The sequence below is a fragment of the Phaenicophaeus curvirostris genome, chromosome 10 (assembly GCF_032191515.1).
Source record: "Phaenicophaeus curvirostris isolate KB17595 chromosome 10, BPBGC_Pcur_1.0, whole genome shotgun sequence".
Lineage (NCBI taxonomy): Eukaryota > Metazoa > Chordata > Aves > Cuculiformes > Cuculidae > Phaenicophaeus > Phaenicophaeus curvirostris.
The window spans coordinates 15,529,149-15,548,679 of NC_091401.1; the positions used below are offsets into that span (position 1 = coordinate 15,529,149).

Here is a 19,531-nt window from a genome sequence, read left to right on the forward strand (position 1 = left end):
CAAACAGAGGTGATTACAGAAGAGACATCTGATAAGCACAGATCATACTTCACACAAGACTTCATCATCTCCAAAGAATTAATAATGTCTGGAAAAAACACTGTTTGAAAGAAAACATGCTGTCAAAGGGTCATTCTGTCTAGCTTTCAAAATAATAAAGTATACAAAACACTATATTGTATATGAAGTACAACGTATTATACAATACTTAGATAAAACTTTAGCTTAAATAAAAAATATCTCACTTTTTGTAATAATAGTGATGACTTGTATCAGCACAGCTGCCCAGGGAGGTGGTAGAGTCCCCATCCCTGGAGGGGTTTAAAAGACAGGTGGATGAAGTGCTTAGGGATGTGGTTTAGCAGTGAACAGGTGTGGTTGGACTTGATGCTCTCAAAGGTCTTTTCTGACGCAGCAATTTTGTGGTTCTATGTGATTTTAGGATTCTAGGATTCTGCAATGCTACAGTTCTATGATTTATTATTCTGTGATTCTGTGACTCTTAAGATTCTAGGGTTCTACAGTTCTCTGATTTTAGGATTCTAGGATTCTGTTACTCTGGAATTCTAGGATTTTATTATTCTAGGATTCTATGATTCTATGATTTAGGATTCTATGATTTTGTGATTATAAGATTCTATGATTCTGTAATTCTATGACTGTAAGATCCTAGGATTCTACAATTCTAGGATTCTGTGATTCTAGGATTCTGCCATTCTAGGGTTCTATGATTCTAGGAGTCTAAAATTCCAGGATTCTATGATTCCACAAGTCTATGATTCTAAGATTCTACAAATCTATGATTTGAGGATTCTAGAATTTTGCTCTTCTATGATTCTACAATTCTATGATTTTGTGATTCTAGGATTCTATGATTCCAGGATTCTAGGATTCTGAAATTCTAGGACTCTACGATTCCAGGAGTCTGCGATTCCACAAGTCTATGACGCTAAGATTCTATAACTTTGTGATTCTAGGGCTCTATGATTCCAGGATTCTACGATTCCTCAAGTCTATGACTCTATGATTCTGCAATTCTATGATTTTATGATTCTAGGATTCTGCCATTCTAGGATTCTATGGTTCTAGGAGTCTAAAATTCCAGGATTCTATGATTCCACAAGTCTATGACTCTAAGATTCTACAATTCTATGATTTTAGGATTCTTGGATTCTACAGTTTTGTGACTCTAGGATTCTGCCATTCTAGGGTTCTAGGATTCTTAAATTCTAGGATTCTAAAATTCTAGGATTCTACGATTCTAGGAGTCTACGATTCCTCAAGTCTATGACTTTAAAATTCTATAACTTTGTGATTCTAGGATTCTGCCATTCTAGGGTTCAATGATTCTAAAATTCCAGGATTCTACGATTCCACCAGTCTATGACTCCGAGATTCTACAATTTTGTGATTCTCGGACTCCCCCGTTCCCGGACTCCACGACTTCCCGCCCCTGCACCACCGCCTCAGGCCCCCGCCCCGCCTCGCGCGCTCCCGGCATGCCCCGCGCCGCCGCTTCCGCCTGTGCCGCGAGGGCCGGGGCGGCGATGGCGTCGTGCGCCGAGATCCTGCGCAGCGAGTTCCCCGACCTGGACGGCGAGGTCTTCGCGTACGTGACGGGTGAGCAGCGCCCGCCGCGGCAACTTCGCCTTCGCCGCCGGGACGGGCGGGGCGAGGGGAGGCGGCGGTGGGTGCAGCGCGTGTGCCCGTGCCCGCAGGCATCCTGCGCGGCGGCACCGCCGAGCTCGAGTCGGTGGACGAGCTGGTGGAGGCGGTGGGCGAGCTGCTGCGAGAGGCGTCGCCCGACGGCAAGGACGACGGCGCCATCCGGGAGATCTGCCAGCGCCTCTTCAACACCCTGCAGCTGTAAGGGCCGGCCCGCACCCTCCCCGTCCTCCTCACCTTCGCCCTCCTCGTCCTCCTCACCCTCCTTGACCTCCTCGCGTTCCTCGCCCTCACCCGCACCCTCCTTGTCCTCCTTACCTTCACCTTCCTCACTCTCACCTTCCTCGTCCTCCTCACCCACACCCTCCTCCTTATCATCGGCCCTCGTCTTCCTCACCCGCACCCTCATAACCCTCCTCTTCACCCTTTCCTCCTCCTCACCTACACCCTCCTCGTCCTCTTCGTCCTCACTGCACCCCCTGCACTCTCTTCCGCCTCACCCTCATCCTCCTGCCCTCTCTCAGGGACGAGGGTGATGCCCAGCGCTGCAGCCAGGTGCTGCTGGATGCTCCCATCCAGCTCTCCCAGATCACCGATGGATATGGTGAGTGGTGCCTGCTGGGGGCCCTCAGCCACGCGTGTCACCCCCGTGGCTCCCGCCCTGCCCTTGGGATGCTAGTGGCGAGGACAAGCTGGGGACACCGAGCGTGTCCTCACATGACCTTGGGGCTTGGTTCCCCCCCATCCTCGTGGGCTCCCCCTCGCAGGTGCACCCCTGTTCTTCTGCCCTGGCTGCCTGCAGGTTAAGCTGAGGCAGAAAGAGAGGAGCTGCTCTTTGGTCCCCTTGTTCTTTTGGAAGGGGGACAGCCTTGCCTGGTTAGGGGCAGTGGTCCCCTTGTCCCGTTGGAGAAGGGACAAACCTGCATGGTTTTGGCCAGCTGCTAAGGCTTGGTGGAGTGTCCTTGGAGCAACCTCCTCATCAACCTGACCGTCTCATTGCAGCAGAGGCCAGCGTGGACCTGCTGCCGGGGCTGTTGCTGAAGAGAGGCCAGACCTCGGTAAGTGGGGGCCGTGGCCTTGTTCGTAAGTCAGCAGACCTGGTGGGAGGAAACTAGCACATGGGGCTGCAGGTGCCCTGCCCTGTGCTGCTCACCTTGCCCTTGGAGAGCAGCCAGACGGGCAGTAGTCCTGGTTAAAGACACAGCTGCAGGGGTTTCTGCTCCTCCTTGTCAGGTTCAGTGTAATTTGGGAAACTCTTGACCTTGGTTTGGTGAAGAGGAGCAGCAGGAGTTAACAGCTCATTACTTTGACAATATCTATTTTACCATAACTTCTTAATGAGCTTCAAAGCATGGTTGATGCAGTGGTGGTGCTCAGAATGCAGCATCTCTGACTTTCACAAGAGCATTTGGCTTCTACAGCAAGGCCTTTGAGTGAGAAAGTAGGAGGTACCAAGGTGACATTTTGCTGTACTAAATGAAGATAAAATCCTGGATAATGCTTAGATGTTGGGATGTTACAGGTGAGGATTTATCAGGGAGCAGCTGTGTTCCAGATACCTACTGTGCAGAGGCTGTAAACCCAGCGTTAGAAATTACTGTGGGTGGTTTGAGAAATAAGAGCAGGAGCAGATAAGTTTGGAAGCAGTTACGCTCCGTGACCTGGAGAAAGTCAGAACGTCTTTGTCAATGAAAAGCATAGCTGCTCAGGAGCAACCAGGCTTGCCCTCTGCATTGGGTATGATAAAGTTTGAGTACAGGGAGAAGTGCGGTTGTGCAGCTGCAAAGCAAGGAGAGCTGTTGCTGTGCAGCGCGGGCAGTCTCTCTGCCAGGCTGGTCTCTTGTAGAGCTCTCCCATCCTGGAATAACGTGTTGAGGACAAGGACACTTCGCTTGGAGGCTGAGACCTAACATGATCCTGCATGTCTGAAAGGGAGTCTGAAGGGAAAGCTGGCAGCTGTTGCTGGTTTTGGCAGAAACTGGAGTTGTTGCTGCTGGGTTCACTCTCTGGCCTTTGTGTCCTCAACTCAAAAAGGATCTTCAGAAAAATTGGAGGCGATTCAGAGAAGGCCTTGGGAGGCCTCTGGAGGAGGTGTCTTACTGGGAGATTTGGGGAGCTTGCTGTAGTTTACAGAGTGATTCAGTCGGTCTGTAGGTACGGGGTCACAGCTCTGGTAACAAAAGGCTTTTCGGTCTAGCATGCAGGTCCATTACGTGCTCCGGAGGCTGCAGAGTTGCCTAGAAACATCTAGGAGTGTTCTTGGTCAGGCACAAATATTTGACTTGACACAGGAATAAGCTGGAGCGGGCTGAGAGCCTGACCAAGATCAGAAGCCAGGTTAAAACACTTGGGTCCTTCTTGCCTTCAGGTTTAATTAAACGCTTTTTGTCTCTGTCTTGATTGATCTGCTATGTAAGCTGAGTTTGTTCCAAGCTGGCTGAAGTGTAACATGCTTTGTGATCTGGGCTGAGGGCGAGTGTAAGGTATAGCGGAGGAGGCACTGGGACAGGAGGTTGCTGCTGTTGAAGTGATTTGACTGATCCAGGTCCCTGGAACCTGAGAAACTGGCTGTACGTTAGGGTCAGCCAAACCCTTTGCCTTTCTGGGGTAGAAATGCTGTGTATGAGCAGTTGATATAGGGCTTCATTCCTGGGGTGATCTCCTGGCCTGATGAGCATCCTCAAAACACGCTTGAGTCTGTCCCAGTTTTCCTGTCCTACCTCCCTCCTTCCCTCCCTTCCAGGCTTGAGAAGTTCGTTGATCTCTTTCTTGCAGAGTTGGGCTTTTGCCAAAGATGTTCTTTCTTCTTTAAACTTTCTCCTTTGTGTCCCAGATGGTGAATGCCAAGAAACTGGAGAAAGCAGAAGCCAGGCTGAAAGCCAAACAGGACAAGAGGATGGAACGGGATTCCCTGAAATCATCTGGCCCTCTGTGAGCGTGGAGGGTGTCTCAAACATTTCCATCCCACTCTGCTGAGCATGGCTGCGATCTGGCTGTAACAGACCTTTCCTGTTGAACCCCCTTCTCTGTGTTCTGCCTACCTGCAGGGTCCTTGAGGAGGCATCTGCCAGCCAAGCTGCCAGCAAGAAGGAGACTCGCATGGAATCATCGGGCAAGAACAAGTCATATGATGTGCGCATCGAGAACTTCGATGTGTCCTTTGGTGAGCGGTGAGTGCAGATGAGGAGGTGGGATGGATATCTTGGCTGGGATTTTGGACCGTGGGTCCTTGAGTCTGGATTGGAGACTGACACTGCTGGCTTTGGGCAGAAGTCTGTGATGGTTACTAGGCCCCAGCACAGCCTGAAACGTGCTGGGGGCTGGTGGCTGTGGGTTGTCTCTCTCTCTGTGAGGCAGTCTGACCAGGTTCCTGCCTGTTCTCTTCCTTTAGTGTCCTACTGACAGGAGCAGACCTGAACCTGGCATTTGGACGGCGCTATGGGCTGGTGGGCAGGAACGGGCTGGGGAAGACCACGCTGCTGAAGATGATTGCCAGCCGGAGCCTGCGCATCCCCTCGCACATCAGCATCCTCCACGTGGAGCAGGAGGTGGCGGGAGACGAGACGCCAGCACTGCAGAGTGTGCTGGAGTGTGACACCACTCGTGAGAGCCTGCTGCGGGAGGAGAGGAATCTGACGGCTAAGATGAATGCCGGCAGGTGAGATGTTACCACTTAATTTCCAGCCCTTCTATGGCTTCTTGACCATGAGGTCTTGTTTTGAGGTCTCTCTTTTCAAATGGAGGGCTCCAGCAGGGCTGGGTTGCCCTTGCCCACCTTAGTCCTGCTTGGGCAGGTTGATCTTCCCCAGCACTCAAACCCTTACCCTGGTCAGTCCCACACACTCCTCTTTGTCCTCCTCCAGGGGAGAAGGGACCGAAGGTGCCAGTCTATCAGAGATCTACGCAAAACTGGAAGAGATTGAGGCAGACAAGGCCCCAGCAAGGTGAGACAGACCTTCAGGCATCACTGTTGGCATGGGTGATGGGACATGGAAGGGTGATGCTGTGGCCCTGGGATTCAGTATGTGGGGAGTTGTCATTTCTCCTGTCGCAGCTCTGTGGTGTTAAAGAGTAGTCAAGCTCCCCTCCAAAGCTGGAGGGATTTTTTTGGCCGCAAATGGCTTGCATTGTTGCTGCCGCTCCTGTCAGACCTCCCCAGGTTTCTGTTGGTCTGGGGAACTCTTCTGGGATGTTGATGGTAGTGACTGTCTTCCTGGCCAAAGAGCTGAAAGCTTCTTGTGAATCTCCTGAGGCTTCACATGGATGCTGTCCCCTGCTGGGCTGTTTCCCAGCCAGGCGCTGCTCTTGGGCATGCAGTGAAGTTTTTGTGTGTCAGAATGGCCTTAAACCATGCTGCAGAGTCCCCGCAGTGACTGTGGGTCTGAGGCTTCAGATTGTGCTCTGCCATTGGGTGCTGTAGCTGGGTTCCAGTTCTCTCCCCTTTTTCCCAGGGCATCCATCATTCTTGCTGGGCTGGGCTTTAATGCGAAGATGCAACAACAGACAACCAAGTAAGTCTCCAGGTTCTAGGCATCAAGACAGAAATGGGTCTGAGGAGATGCTGCTCCTAGCAAACCCCCAGGCACTGCTGAGGCTGTAACTGCAGGATAAAAACCCTCTGGGAGAGTGAGGGCCTATTCCTGCCCTTCCGATGCAGTCTTCTGCTCTGAAGGAGCCAAGCCACTTGCCTGCTGGACCACAAATGTTGTGCTGTGCCCAAGATCTCTGCAGGGACAAACTGTCTCTGGATGACAGAGCCAGAGCCAAAAGGGCATCAGGGGAGCAGGGAGCATGGCAGGCAGGCAAACAGAGTTGTTCTGTGTTAAACACTAACCCTTCTCTGCAACCTCTTCTCTCCTCAGAGAGTTTTCTGGAGGCTGGAGAATGAGACTGGCCTTAGCCAGAGCCCTGTTTGCCAGGTTGGTGTCCAGGCCTTCATGTCATGGGGTTAACCCTCGTTGCTGTCTGTTCTGAGAGGTGCAGCGGTGTTGCCTGGGTATCCTCTTGACTCGGGCTCTTGGGGTGGGGAGCTCTGGAGGGATTGCAGCTCTGTGTGTGTGCTGCACTCTGCACTGATTCTGTGTTCTTTTTATTTTTGATACCCATGTCTTGTTTTTTCTAGGCCAGATCTCCTTCTGCTGGATGGTAAGTTAGTACTGCAAGTCCCGTCCAACTCCTCTATGAGGCTTGCCTGTGCCCTTGCCAGGGTTGGGAACACACTGTGGCCTTTAACTGCCTGCTCAAAATAGCGCTGTGTGACAGGGCCGGACTGGCAGGGCTGTCAGTGCTCCCCTGGCGTGGCAGACGGAGCTGGTGGTGGTGCAGGGAATTCTGCTTGGGTGGCTACTTCTGCTGCGCTCAGCAGAGCTGTGCCCCTTGTCCCAGTGGGGTGTTCCATGTGTCACTGTGCCCCAAGCAGTCCCTTTCCCTCCCTGTGCTGGGCCCCGGCTGTCAGCTCACTCCCAGGGAGGGTCCCTTCACCACAGGGGTGACCCCAGCACTGGGCTGGTGCACTGGGGAGGTGCCCACCTTGGGTTTGGGTCTGGGTGAGATGCTGCTGCTGGACACCAGTGCCCAGGTACCCGGACGGAGTTGGGGAGAGTCCCTGGCTGCACCTCAGCCCTGCGACTGCCCACCTCAGCACACCCACATGTGTGAGTCCCCTGAGCTGTGGGAGCAGGTCTCCATGCAGAGTCTCTTCTTCCTTGATGGTCATCGCTAGCCTTTCCTGTATGAAAAAAGCGCAATCCAGCCATCCTCGTCCCTCCTGATGTCAGTGCTTCTTTCCTTTCCCTCAGAACCAACGAACATGCTGGACGTGAGGGCCATTTTGTGGCTTGAGACCTACCTGCAGGTAGGCGTGGCAGGGAGTCCCAGGAGAGACTGAGAGTGAGGGGTAGAGATGTCCTCCAGACTGGTGTCTTGCCTCACTGGGTGGTGGAACCAAGCCCTACACTCCAGCTTGATGATGCTCAGGCCTCCCTTGTGCTGTCTTCTCCAGACCTGGCAGTCGACCATCCTTGTGGTGTCCCACGACAGGAACTTCCTGAATGCAGTGGCCACAGACATCATCCACCTGCACTCGCAGCGGCTGGACATGTACCGCGGGGACTTTGAGAACTTCATGAAGATCAAGGAGGAACGACTGAAGAACCAACAGCGAGAGTATGAAGCCCAGCAGCAGTACCGTGAGCACATCCAGGTACTGGGAGAATCCAGTAGCACTGGGGCACTATTCTTCCAGCTTTATCCCTTTCTCCATGCTTCTAGAGCCATGGATGTGGCTTTGTCGTTGGAAGAGGTTTGGCAGCACAGTGGGGTGTATAGGGCTGAATGGGACCTGGATCTCTCTTGTGCTTTTCTCTTACAGGTTTTCATCGACCGCTTTCGCTACAATGCCAACCGGGCATCCCAAGTGCAGAGCAAGCTCAAGCTGTTGGAGAAACTGTGAGTGCTTGTCCTGCTCCTCTCTGGTGGTGGGGAGGGGGCAGTGCACCAGGGAGGAAACAGAGGTTTCCAGGGTACCTGGGAGATATGGAAGTGGTTTGGAGTTTGGGTGATCTTGTCTCTGGTTCAGAGGCTTTGGCTAGGATGAGGTGCCACAGAGCTGATGCCTGCTGATGTGAGAACAGATCCCCAGCGCAAGGCACCTTAGTTACATGTCTCCTTTCCTTGCAGGCCAGAGCTGAAACCTGTGGACAAGGAGTCTGAGGTGATGATGAAGTAAGTGTCCCCTGAGCCATTGCTTGGATGGCACCTGGCTCTGTTTCTGATGTGAGCTACTCCTGGGCCCTGTCCCAGCTGGAGCAACCGCCCCTTCCTGTGGGCCAGCCTTACTCGTGACAGAGAGCCCAGACAGGCACTCGTATTCAGGGTGGGTTCCCTCCTGTGGCCAAGGCTGCGATCTGTGCCCCTTCCTTGGCTCTGTGTGGTAGGGAGTCCCCCTTGCCACTTGGGGCGTTGCAGCAGTTGTTCTGGGAGGCTGGAAGGCAGGGTCTGTGAAGTTCTTGGCCACCTCTTGCCTCTTCCTGCCTCCCCAGGTTCCCCGATGGCTTTGAGAAGTTCTCCCCCCCTATCCTGCAGCTAGACGAAGTAGACTTCTATTACGACCCAAGTCACTACATTTTTCGTTCCCTGTCCGTCTCTGCTGACCTGGAGTCCCGCATCTGTGTGGTATGTGGGATTGCGGAATAATGGTGGCTACGAGGGAACTTGGGAAGTTCCTGCTTAAAGCAGGACCACCTTTGATCTTAGGTCAGGTTCCTCAGGTCATCCTTGTCTGGTGTAATTGTGGATGTCTCTAGCGAGGAATATTTCTCCCATTCCTCCGGGTCCTATTGCAGCATTTGATTACCCTCATTCTGAGTAACATTTTTCCTGATCCCAGTTAAAATTTTTGGTCCGTGCTTGTTGACCTTCATGCTTTCACCAGGCACCGCTGAAAAGAGACTGAGTCAATCTTCTCTGTGACTCCCTGTTAGTTAGCTGACCACAGCAGCATTGCAGCGGGGGCTCCTACTGGATGGGATGAGCTGGCAGAGAGATGCCATTTGCTTGCAAATGAGGCTAGGACCAGGTAATCCTTAGATTCCACAGGGAATCTAAGGAATTCCCTCATGGGAGGGAACATGTAGCACTGCTGCCTGTTGTGCAGTGATAGAAATGCAGCTTCCAGGTAGTTGGAGCCCACTGGTTAGACTCTCAGTCCTGCTCCCTTCCACTGTGTGATTGTAGAAGCAAGTTGAAATTCCCTGATCGCTGCCTCCTCTCAGAAGTACCTTCATGGGTTTCGTGTTCTCCAATGCTGCTGCTGCTTCTCTAGGTTGGGGAAAACGGAGCTGGCAAGTCAACCATGCTGAAGATCTTAATGGGGGAGCTGGCACCAGTCAGAGGGATCAGACATGCTCACAGGTACCTGGTAGGAAGGGCAGGGGGACTGGGAGGAGTGGTGCAGCTGGAAGGCTGCTAGGCTGTGCGTTGTGGTGATGGTAGCCTGAGGGATGAGTTCTGCACACCCACGCATTTGCCTCCCTTCATGTAGCTGCAGCTGTGAGTGCTGTTGTTGCTGGGCCTGATACCAGCTCCCCAATCTCTCCTCTTTCTGCAGAAACCTGAAGATCGGCTATTTCAGCCAGCACCATGTGGATCAACTGGACTTGAACATCAGTGCTGTCGAGTTGCTGGCAAGAAAGTTCCCAGGTGAGTTTTGGAGATCCCAGGAGGTGTTGGGCTGTTGAGGTCTTCTTTGTCATGCATGGGGCAGCATTGATTCTTTCCCTGGCCCTGGGCAGAAGGCTCTGTCAAGTCAGTGCTTAAGGAACATCTCCTGCTCCGGGTTAACTCCCGATGTCCAGCACAAGCTCAGGACACCGGTATTGAGAAGCTGCACTGGTAGTGCAGGGTTGGGCAGCAGTCTGCAGACCTCAGGCTGATGCTCCACCACAGCCACATTTTGGGGGAAGATGACCTGCTTTCCTGCTGGGCACAGGATGGGTACTAGCTGCCCCTTTCCCAGCTGCCAAAACCTCCTGCTCCCTTCTCCACTTAATATTACGTATTGTGGTGACAGAGAATGGGTGACAACATCACTTGGTGTCAGATACCAGTCCTGCAGCCCTGGGCCTGGTTGTGTTGGTCCTACCTGGAGGAGAAAGACCTGGGGTTGTTGGTTGACAGGGACTGAACATGAGCCAGCAGTGGCCCAGGTGGCCAAGAAGGCCAATGGCATCTTGGCTTGTATCAGAAACGGTATGGCCAGCAGGTCCAGGGAGGTTATTCTCCTTCTGTACTCGGCACTGGTGAGACCGCTCCTCGAATCCTGTGTTTAGTTTTGGGCCCCTCTCCACAAGAAGAATGTCAAGGCTCTGGAGCGAGTCCAGAGAAGAGCAACGAAGCTTGTGAGCGGGCTGGAGAGCAGGCCTTATGAGGAACGGCTGAGAGAGCTGGGGTTGTTTAGCCTGGAGGAGGCTGAGGGGAGACCTCATTGCTCTCTACAACTCCCTGAAAGGAGGTTGTGGAGAGGAGGGAGCTGGTCTCTTCTCCCAAGTGACAGGGGACAGGACAAGAGGGAATGGCCTCAAGCTCCACCAGGGGAGGTTCAGGCTGGACATTAGGAAAAAATTTTTCATGGAAAGGATCATTTGGCACTGGCAGAGGCTGCCCAGGGAGGTGGTTGATTCACCTTCCCTGGAGGTGTTTAAAGGACGGGTGGATGAGGTGCTGTGGGGCATGGTTTAGTGATTAATAGGAATGGTTTGACTTGATCCGATGGGTCTTTTCCAACCTGGTGATTCTATGATTCTGTGATTTTTCCCCACAAACCCTCTACTTGGGAGGGAAGTGCCTGGAAGCTGCTGCTGAATTCCTTCCGCCCTGTGCTGGTGTGACAGAGTCTGCCTGGCCACAGCACCCTGCTGTGCTGATGGCACCAAGGGCCCTGTGTCATGCTGGGTGTGCCATAGCTGTGTTGTGACTCTCTCCTGCAGGGAAGACAGAGGAGGAGTACCGGCATCAGCTGGGAAGCTACGGCGTCTCAGGGGAGCTGGCTGTGCGTCCCGTGGCCAGCCTGTCTGGAGGTCAGAAGAGCCGCGTGGCCTTTGCCCAGATGACTATGTCCTGGTAATTTTCTCCCAGATGCTGTTAATTTTTGCACAGCTCCGTCCCTGGAGCCTGTTTCACCGGGAGGAAGGTGGACAACCAGGGACTTTCCACAACCCTGCTGAAGCGTTATCCTTGGGACTTTGGTGGGGAGGAAGGTGGTCACCCTGGGGGACTGTGTGGCAGGAGGCAGGCTGCTTTCTTCTGCTGCCTTAGGGTCACAGAGATAAGAGGTTTCTCTGGAGCTGGGCAATGCCAGCCTTTGGGCCAGGCACATGCTGGTGGCTGTGGCTGTAAGTGGATAAAGCAGTGGCCTGGTGGAGGTCCCTGCAATGCAGTGGGATGCGGACCCAGCCTGGGCCTGGTCCAGTGCATGCTCAGAGCTGTCTTCTCTTCCAGTCCAAACTTCTATATCCTGGATGAGCCGACAAATCACCTGGACATGGAGACCATTGAGGCACTCGCAAAGGCACTGAATAAGTTCCGGGTAAGGCTCCCTGAGCAAGATCTCCTGTTTTTCTAATGCTCCTTGCATCCTCCAGCTCAGGCTACTTGTTATCTCGGCCAGACATGGTCAGTCAGGTACCAGTGGTGGCTTCAAGTCCAGGACGGATGTTGGGAAGAGTCAGCTGCATTTCTGTCTTCGCCATCCATCCTGGTGTTTTGTTTCCCTGGCTTTGGCTGTGTTTGGGAGAGGCAACAGACCAGAGAGCACCTTGTCCCCCATCTTGGCCAGTCACTTACTCTCTGTGACTTCTCATGTGCTGCATGCAACACTCAGCCCTGCCCTGGGGTTTCTCAGATCCTTAGGCACACTTTGTGGCTGATCTCCAAAGACACAGTCTCCAGATAGCACTGTGATCAGCCTGTTTCTCACTGGTTTATAGTTGCTCAGGTTGGGTTGTTCTGTGAAAGAAAAGTTCAATTGAGGTTTCCTGGGGCCTTATCCAGCCACCTTTTGACTGTCATAGACTCCACCTGAAATCTCCATCCTTGCAGTTCTTGGAGATCTGGAGGGCTAGGAACGAAGTGTGCACATGTGTTATGTTATGGTGCACGTGCATCCTCCATATGTTGTCTCCCTGAAGGAAGGGAAGGCTGGGATTAGGTCCCTGACAGTGAGGTGCTGTTGAGTTATCCCTAAAGTGGATGGAAACCTGAAGCCCTTGACACAGGGTGGGCAGGCACACAGGATCCTTCTGCCAGCAGTGCAGGGCCCTGAGTTGTGCTCCACTGAGTTCCCTTTTCCCACCTCTTTGTGTCTCGGCAGGGTGGTATAATACTGGTGTCCCACGATGAGCGCTTCATCCGCCTGGTGTGCCATGAGCTGTGGGTGTGCGAGAACGCTACCGTCACCCGCATTGAAGGTGGCTTTGACCAGTACAGAGACATCCTGAAGGAGCAGTTCCAGAAGGAGGGTTTCCTATAAGGAGGCGGGAGCCGAACTGTGCTGGGGGCTGGAGCGCAAAGCTTGGCCACCTCGGCATCCATCCCAACTGTGCCTGGCAGAGCGCCGAGGACGCCGCTGCCCGCATGGACCATCAGCCATGCCACCAAACTGCCACCTGACTTACTCTCCTGTCCTGGGGCTGGGTGGAAGGCCAGTGAGAGTGCAGGAGCCTGGCGCTGCGTGGGCCGGGGGCTCTGGTGTTGGTGGGAGCTGCACCTGGCACTGGGCGCACTGCAAAGGCTGTGCCGGGAGCTGCTGCTCTGCCGAGAGGAGGGAAAGAGATGTTGCATCCTGAACCCCCAGTTTAACTTCATGCTCTGGAGGGCAGGAGAGAAGCTGTTCTCTGTGTTTCTTCTCTTCCTCCTCTGCCTTTTTCTTTCCTTTCTTGTGTTTAACTGGCTGAACACTAGTCAGGCTCCATCACACGCCACCTCTGCCACCCTGGGGGGAACCGAGGCCTTTGCTGCTTAAAGTGACCCCTGCCTCTTCCCCGGGTCCTGGAAGCCAGGGCTCGCTGGCTCTGTCCTGGCCAGGGACTGGTGTTTGTAGCACCGGGGGAGCCAGAGCCCCCGCTCTGCTCTCTGCTCCCTGCGCTGCCGGTGCCGCCTCGCCTCGCTGCCTGCCTTTCGTTTGGAACCGGCCCTGGGGGCTGCTCAGCCCCTCTCCCTGCCGCCTGCACCCGGGGTGCCCTGTAAATAAACCCAGGATGCAGCGGAAGCGGCGCTCGCCTTTCCTTGGGGGCTGCGGGTCTGGGAGTGGGGGGCAATGGGGTCCCTGCTCCCCTGAGCACAGAGCCGGGGATGGGGGGAGGCACGCGGGTGGGTTTCGCCAGGCGAAACGGCTGCTCTGCGGGTGCTGGGGGGGAAAAAGCTGGGGCGGGGGAGCGGGCGGGGAGGCTGGTGCTGGGTCGGGGAGAGAGGCCGGGGGGAAATTGGTGCCTGGGGGGCAGAGGCTGGTGCCTGGGGAGAGGGCGCCGGGGGGCTGGTGCCGGGGGGGCATGACTGGCGGCGGCAGAGGCTGTTGCCCCGCGGTGGCCGGGGGTTAGCGGAGCCGTCGGGAGAGGGGGGCCCGCTGCAGCCCCGCCCCGGCCCGCGCTCCCCGCCGCCAGGTGGTCCCGCCCCTGCGGCCGGGGCGGTGCCGCAGCCTCTCAGCCCGGCACCGCCGTACCGGGCAGCCAGGCGGCCGGCATGAGCGCCGCGGGGGCCGCCCCCGACACCTTCCCCCGGCAAGGGCCGCACCCCGCGGGGACCGGCTCCGACACCGGCCCCGCGTCCCCCGGCGGCGACGAGGTCAGCGGGGCGGGGTGGGCACCGGGAGCTCCTGGGGGGGGTGCTCCGTACCCGTGCCGAGCCCGGCGGGGCTCTGTGCCTTTGCGGGGGGAACTCTTGCCTGGGGGGGGGTCCGTGCCGAGCCTCGGGGGGCGCTTCGTGCTGGGGAAGGGATGCGGGGGTGTGCTCCATGCCCTGGGGGGCGCTCCGTGCAGAGCCCAGGGGAGGCTCTGTGCCTTTTGGGGGTGGGGTGAGCTCCGTGCCGCCAGGGGACTCGGGGGGCCCCGCGGGGAGCGGTTGGGGCGGGGGGCGTCGCGTGTGTCTGTGCGTGGGGAGTCTGAAGAGGAGGCAGCTTAGCGTCTGTGTGTGCCCGCGGGGGGAGCTCTGTGTGTGCGCGTGCGGGGGGAGTGGGTCATATGTGTGTGTATGAGTGTCTCTGGGGGGGGCTCTGTATGTTGGGGGGGGGGGGTCGCGTGTGTCTGTGTGCACGGGGACCCTGTGCGGGGGGCCCCGGTGTGTGTGTGTGCGCGGGGGGGGAAACTCTCTGTGTCCGGGAGAGGGGGGGCTGTGTGTGTGTGCTGGAGGTGGGGGAGAGCTCTCTGTGCGAGGCTCGGGGTGTGGGTGTGTGTATGCGGCGCGCTGGGTGTGCACGGGGGTCTCTGGGTGTGCGAAGGGGCTCGCTGTATGTATGGGGGGGCTCTGGGTGTGCAGGAGGGCTCTCTGTGTGTGCTGCGGGGTGTGCGGTGGGGGGCTCTCTATGTACGGGGGGGCTCTGAGTGTTCCGGGGGGCTCTCTGGGTGTGTAGGAGGGCTCTCTCGGTGTGAAGCGGAGGCTTTGGGGGTGTGCGGTGGGGGGCTCTCTATGTACGGGGGGGCTCTCTATGTACGGGGGGTGTCTGTGTGTGCAGGGGGCGCTCTGGGTGTGCAGCGGGGGCTCCGTGCAGGAGGGCTCTCTCTGTATGTACGGGGGGGCTCTGTGTGTGTGCAGGGCTCTCTCAGTGTGCGGCAGCGGCTCTGGGTGTGCGGGGAGGCTGTGGGTGTCCACGGGGGGCTCTGTGTGTGCTCGGGGGGGCTCTGGGTTTGCGGCGCCCTCGGGGTTGGCTGCGGGAGGGGACGATGCCCGGGCGGGGGTGGGGGGGGGGTGCGGGTGTGCCCGGTGATGCGCGTGTGCACGGGGGAGGGGGGGGCGGCTGTTGGAACACGCGTCCCGGGGGTCCCGAGCGGGGCGGGGTGTCGGGTCCGTGTCCCCCCGCTGCCGGTCGGGGCCGCACGGGGGCGGCGGCGCCATCTTGTGAGCGCTCGGGTCCGGGGTCAGGGGAGGCCGCGCCGGTCCAGCCGGGGCTGCGGGAGGTGGGGGGGGGGATGCTCAGGTGACCGAAATATTATAGACTCATAGAATGGTTTGGGTGGAAAGGGACCTTAAATCCCGTCCAGTGCCACCCCGTGCCCCGGTTAGAGACACCTCCCACAGACTGCTCAGAGCCCCATCCAGCCTGGCCTTGGAACACCTCCCGGGATGGGGCAGCTTCCCTGGGAAACCCCTGACAGCGCCTCACAGTGAAGAAATTCTTCCTTATGTCTAGTCTAAATCTGCCCCTCTCCATTTTTTTCCCATTGCTCTAATCCTATCACCACAAGCCTTTGTAAACAGTCGCTCTCCAGCTTTCCTGCAGCCCCTTCAAGTACTAGAAGGTCACTATAAGCTCTCCTCAGAGCCTTCTCTTCTCCAAGCTGAACAACCCTAACTCTCTCAGCCTGTCTTCATATGGAAGGTGCTCCAGCCCTCTGGTCATCCCTGGACCCGTTCCAACAGCTCCACATCCTTCTAACGCTGAGGATTCCAGAATGGACACAATATTCCAGATGAGGTCTCACAAGGGAGGAATAGAGGGGCAGAATCCCCTCCCTCAACCCACTGGCCACACTTCTTTTGATGCAGCCCAGGATAGGGTTGGCCTTCTGGGCTGTGAGCTCATATTGAGCTTCTCACCAATCACCATCCCCAAGCCCTTCTTCACAGGGCTGCTCTCAATCCCATGTGTGGAGTTTATGTCTATTATGTCTTTGTGTGATTGCCTGGTGGTCCAGGGCTGCCTGCCGGGGTTGGGTGTGATGCTTTGGCTCAGGTAGGGGTATCCAGGGGGGGTTAATGGACATGTGGTGTTTGTTGCAGCCATTGCAGAAACGACAGAGAACCGTGGAGGACTTCAACCAGTTCTGCACCTTCGTTTTGGCCTACGCGGGCTACATCCCCTACCCTGAAGAGGTAAAGTGGGCTTGCGGGGTGCTCTTCTGAAAAAGGACCTGTTCTTCTGCACTCCCTGCTGTGTGCAGACCCAGTTCCTAGTTCTGTTGGAGAGTCATTCTCCATCCCCATCCTCCTTACCCCACGTGTCTGAGCTGCAGTCTCCTGTGCTAGTCCTGTGTCTTCCCCTCTTGCAGAATGAGCCCTGGACCCACAGAGGCAGCATGAGTCCCCAGAACAGCACGGGGAGCAATCAGGACAGCGATAGCTGGGCTTCATCCCGCTCCTCTGACTACCACGTCCTGATGGACAACAGGAGGAGCAGGAACGCTGTGACTAGGGGGTCTGTAGATAACAGCCTGCTCGTGAGCTGCCCTGCCTTCCCCACTGACTTCTACGATGTCCAGCTCCAGCAAACCAAATGGAAGAAAACACCAGCAAAGAAGGTCATTTTGGAGCCGATGGTGGAGAAGAGGGTGCCACTCGGCACTGGGAAGGGCTTTGGGGCAGAGCAGGATGGGGTGAAGGAGCTGGCTGTGCTGGAGGGACAGGTGTCTCCTGTGAAAGAGCAGCTCTCGGAGCCCTCCCTCAACCCAGCTGGGGACCCCCAGCCCAACTCCCTCCTGGAGGAGCTGATTAAGGAGGAGAAGGACTGGATGCACAGAGCGCAGGGAACCGAGAAACCAGCAGGAGATGATCCTCAGCTACAGGAGCATGAACCCTGCTCTGGAGGGAGGAAAAGCCCCAGTTCTTGTAGTACCTTGGACCAAAGTGAAGGGGATGATGCGAGCCGAGGGAGCTCTCAGCTTAGTGGTGAGTGTCCAAGGGAGCGCAGAGGGCCCTGTTGTGCTGCAGCCAGTGCCATCTATTGTCCCTCCCTCAGCTGGAGTCACCCATGCTGGCTACAGGACATTATTGATGGCCCAAGCCTCTCCCAAAACGGCAATACCCTGGGAGGACTGAAGAGCAGAGGGCAGGGAGCTGGCCTTCCCTTTGGCTGCTCTGTTCTGCAGAGCGAGTGGTCCAGGCCTGAAATGTGTCTTAAGTGGGCTGTAAGGTCACCTTGCTCATCTGTTCTTTTTTTTTTTTTTTTTTAATTTTTTTCTTCCTATTTCAATTTCAGCAGTCGAATTTGCAGCAGCTCCCAACACCAAAGCAGAAGGTGAGTGGAGGGGCTTTCCCGTTTAACACCAGTGGAACTGGCTAGTCTGGCCACAGCTGGACCTGCAACTGGTAAGGTGGTTTCTGACCAGTGTCTGACTCTCTCTGGCCAGATGATGATGCCTGGGATCTGATCACCTGCTTCTGCCTGAAGCCCTTCGCAGGGAGGCCCATGATCGAATGTAATGAATGCGCTACCTGGATCCACCTCTCTTGTGCCAAGATCCGCAAATCCAACGTGCCTGATGTTTTCATCTGCCAGCGATGCCGCGATGCCAAGCAGGAGATTCGCCGCTCGAACCGAGCTCGGATGGTGCCCCGCAAGCGTTTCTGTGACTGAAGCTCCTGCAGAGCAGGCAGGCTAGGGGTCCTTGTTTTAAACTGAAGACTGTAGCCTGGTTTGACTAGACAATCAATGCACAGAAGTGGCGGGGGGGGTCTGGGCTGTGGGGCTGGACTGTCCTCCTTGCACTTCTGACTCCTGGAAGCTGCCACGTGTCCTCCCTGTGGATCGCGTTGACCACGGAGCTTGGTTACCCCAGAGGTGTTGCAGGGGGAGGAGGGTGGTCCAGCCGTGCACTAGGTCACTCTAAAACATCTCTGTCCTTGCACAAAGCTGGCTTAGTACCTTTCCCCCAGGGCAGCCAAGGAGAACCTAGTCTTAGTAGTTTTTCTGTGGTGTGGTGGAAGCTTACACTTATCCCAAGATCTGGCTCCCTTTCTTCCTTTTTTCTCAGTGTTTTCCTTTCCTTGCCTCAGACCATTGGGTGGGCTGCAATGGCAAAACCCTGGTGACCCAAGTTCTGCTCCAGCAAGTAGGCACGGCCCAGGCAAGCTCCCTCCATGCCAGGGTGCCACTTCCAAGGGTATGAGGGGAAGGGACATTGGTCCTGCTGATGCCTGAAGTAGACTGGGGTTCTGTTCTTGGAGGTATTAGTGGAGCCATCCGTCTGTGGCTCCATCAGCCTTGTAGGCTGCACAAGGAAGGTCCGTCCCTTGGCCCATGGTGCTCCTGGTTTTGTTTGCAGTGCCTGCAGCCCCAGGATAGTCTCGTTGGGTCAGGAGCAGCAAAGGCATCCTCTAGTAGATGATTACAAAGGCTGTTCTTGCGGAGCAGCCCACTTTGGTTCGTGTTCTCCAGTTGCACTGAGTTCTCCTGTGTGGAGGGGGTCTTGTATTCCTGGTAGGGGACTGACATTATTATCATCAAGAGCAGGCCATGGCGGGGCTGGGAGCCCTTTTGAAGGGGAGCAGGAAAGTGCTTTGATTAGCTTTCCATGCTTTCCAGTTGCAGTTTAAAACAACTGAAGCTTTTGCACCCTGTGGTCATCTCCTGCCCGCAGTGGTGTCTGATGGAGCATCTGCTTCACTGCCAGCTGGATACTGAGACATGAGCTCAGATGGAGCTGGGAGGGCCTTGCCTTCCAGCACTCCCTCCATCACAGAAGTTGCTTGGGTTTGTTTTCCTGGACACAGAGTGAAATCTGATGACTTACCAAGAGCGGGCCTTGAGCCCCTTCTGCTATGCAACTGCTGCTCCGGAGACATGGGACATGACCTCTCCAAGCCCCTGGTTAAGTTTGGCAGTGGAAATTTTATTCCCCCCGTCTCCTGTTTGCAGTGTGTGTGTGTGTGATCTCCCAGGGCCCCACGTGCACTAACTGTTGGATCTGGTCTCCTCCTTGCAGCCCCTCCAAAGAGCCTGGCCCATGTGCCTTCTGCACTTTTCCTGGGGGACACAGACCCTGCTGCCCTGGTGACACTCGGCTCAGCCCATGGCGTGCTGCTGCCCGCAGTGGGACAGCCCCCACTTGCCAGTCCCCATGACTTTATTTCTTAACTGGGTTCTTAACTACTTGCACATCTTGTTACTGTGGGACCACAGCTGGGGGAGGGTGTGGGGCAGCCCCTGCCACTCAGCAGCCCCCAGGCTTGTCCCTGTGCCTCTCTCCTCCTGTGGAAAAGCCTGGGCCCCTAAAGTGCTTTATGTTTTTATAGTTACTTTGTATTTGATATGCAAAATAGCAAATTCTGGTCCTTGCCCTGTGGAGTGTGGCTGGAGTCTTATGTATATAATAAAGTACTTTTGCAATAATGGTGGTTGCTTTGGCCTAGTTCAGTGGCCTTGGGTCTGACAATGCCTCTG

At 55.7% G+C, this 19,531-nt stretch overlaps 2 protein-coding genes across 4 annotated transcripts; both read left to right on the plus strand.

Moving 5' to 3' along the window:
* Positions 1-1,511: 1,511 nt before the first annotated feature.
* On the plus strand, positions 1,512-13,429 carry ABCF3 (ATP binding cassette subfamily F member 3). Of its 3 annotated transcripts, none has more exons than XM_069864499.1 (21): positions 1,513-1,620; positions 1,719-1,866; positions 2,190-2,269; positions 2,668-2,723; positions 4,499-4,596; positions 4,713-4,835; positions 5,057-5,323; positions 5,529-5,609; positions 6,117-6,176; positions 6,528-6,584; positions 6,788-6,810; positions 7,464-7,519; positions 7,667-7,867; positions 8,036-8,112; positions 8,344-8,388; positions 8,706-8,838; positions 9,488-9,576; positions 9,773-9,864; positions 11,151-11,283; positions 11,662-11,749; positions 12,533-13,429. In XM_069864499.1, the coding sequence occupies exons 1-21, from the start codon at positions 1,548-1,550 to the stop codon at positions 12,689-12,691; spliced, it is 2,139 nt and encodes a 712-aa protein (XP_069720600.1). In that variant the 5' UTR covers positions 1,513-1,547; the 3' UTR covers positions 12,692-13,429. The 3 variants fall into 3 exon arrangements, with proteins under 3 accessions (XP_069720603.1, XP_069720600.1, XP_069720601.1); XM_069864500.1 differs by having other exon boundaries at positions 2,671-2,723; XM_069864502.1 differs by lacking the exon at positions 11,151-11,283 and having other exon boundaries at positions 1,512-1,620; positions 12,533-12,673.
* Positions 13,430-13,896: 467 nt separating this feature from the next.
* LOC138724644 (PHD finger protein 13-like) lies at positions 13,897-19,466 on the plus strand. The gene is made up of 5 exons (XM_069864811.1): positions 13,897-14,001; positions 16,153-16,245; positions 16,422-17,037; positions 17,348-17,386; positions 17,499-19,466. The coding sequence occupies exons 1-5, from the start codon at positions 13,900-13,902 to the stop codon at positions 17,723-17,725; spliced, it is 1,077 nt and encodes a 358-aa protein (XP_069720912.1). The 5' UTR covers positions 13,897-13,899; the 3' UTR covers positions 17,726-19,466.
* The last annotated feature ends 65 nt before the right edge of the window (positions 19,467-19,531 follow it).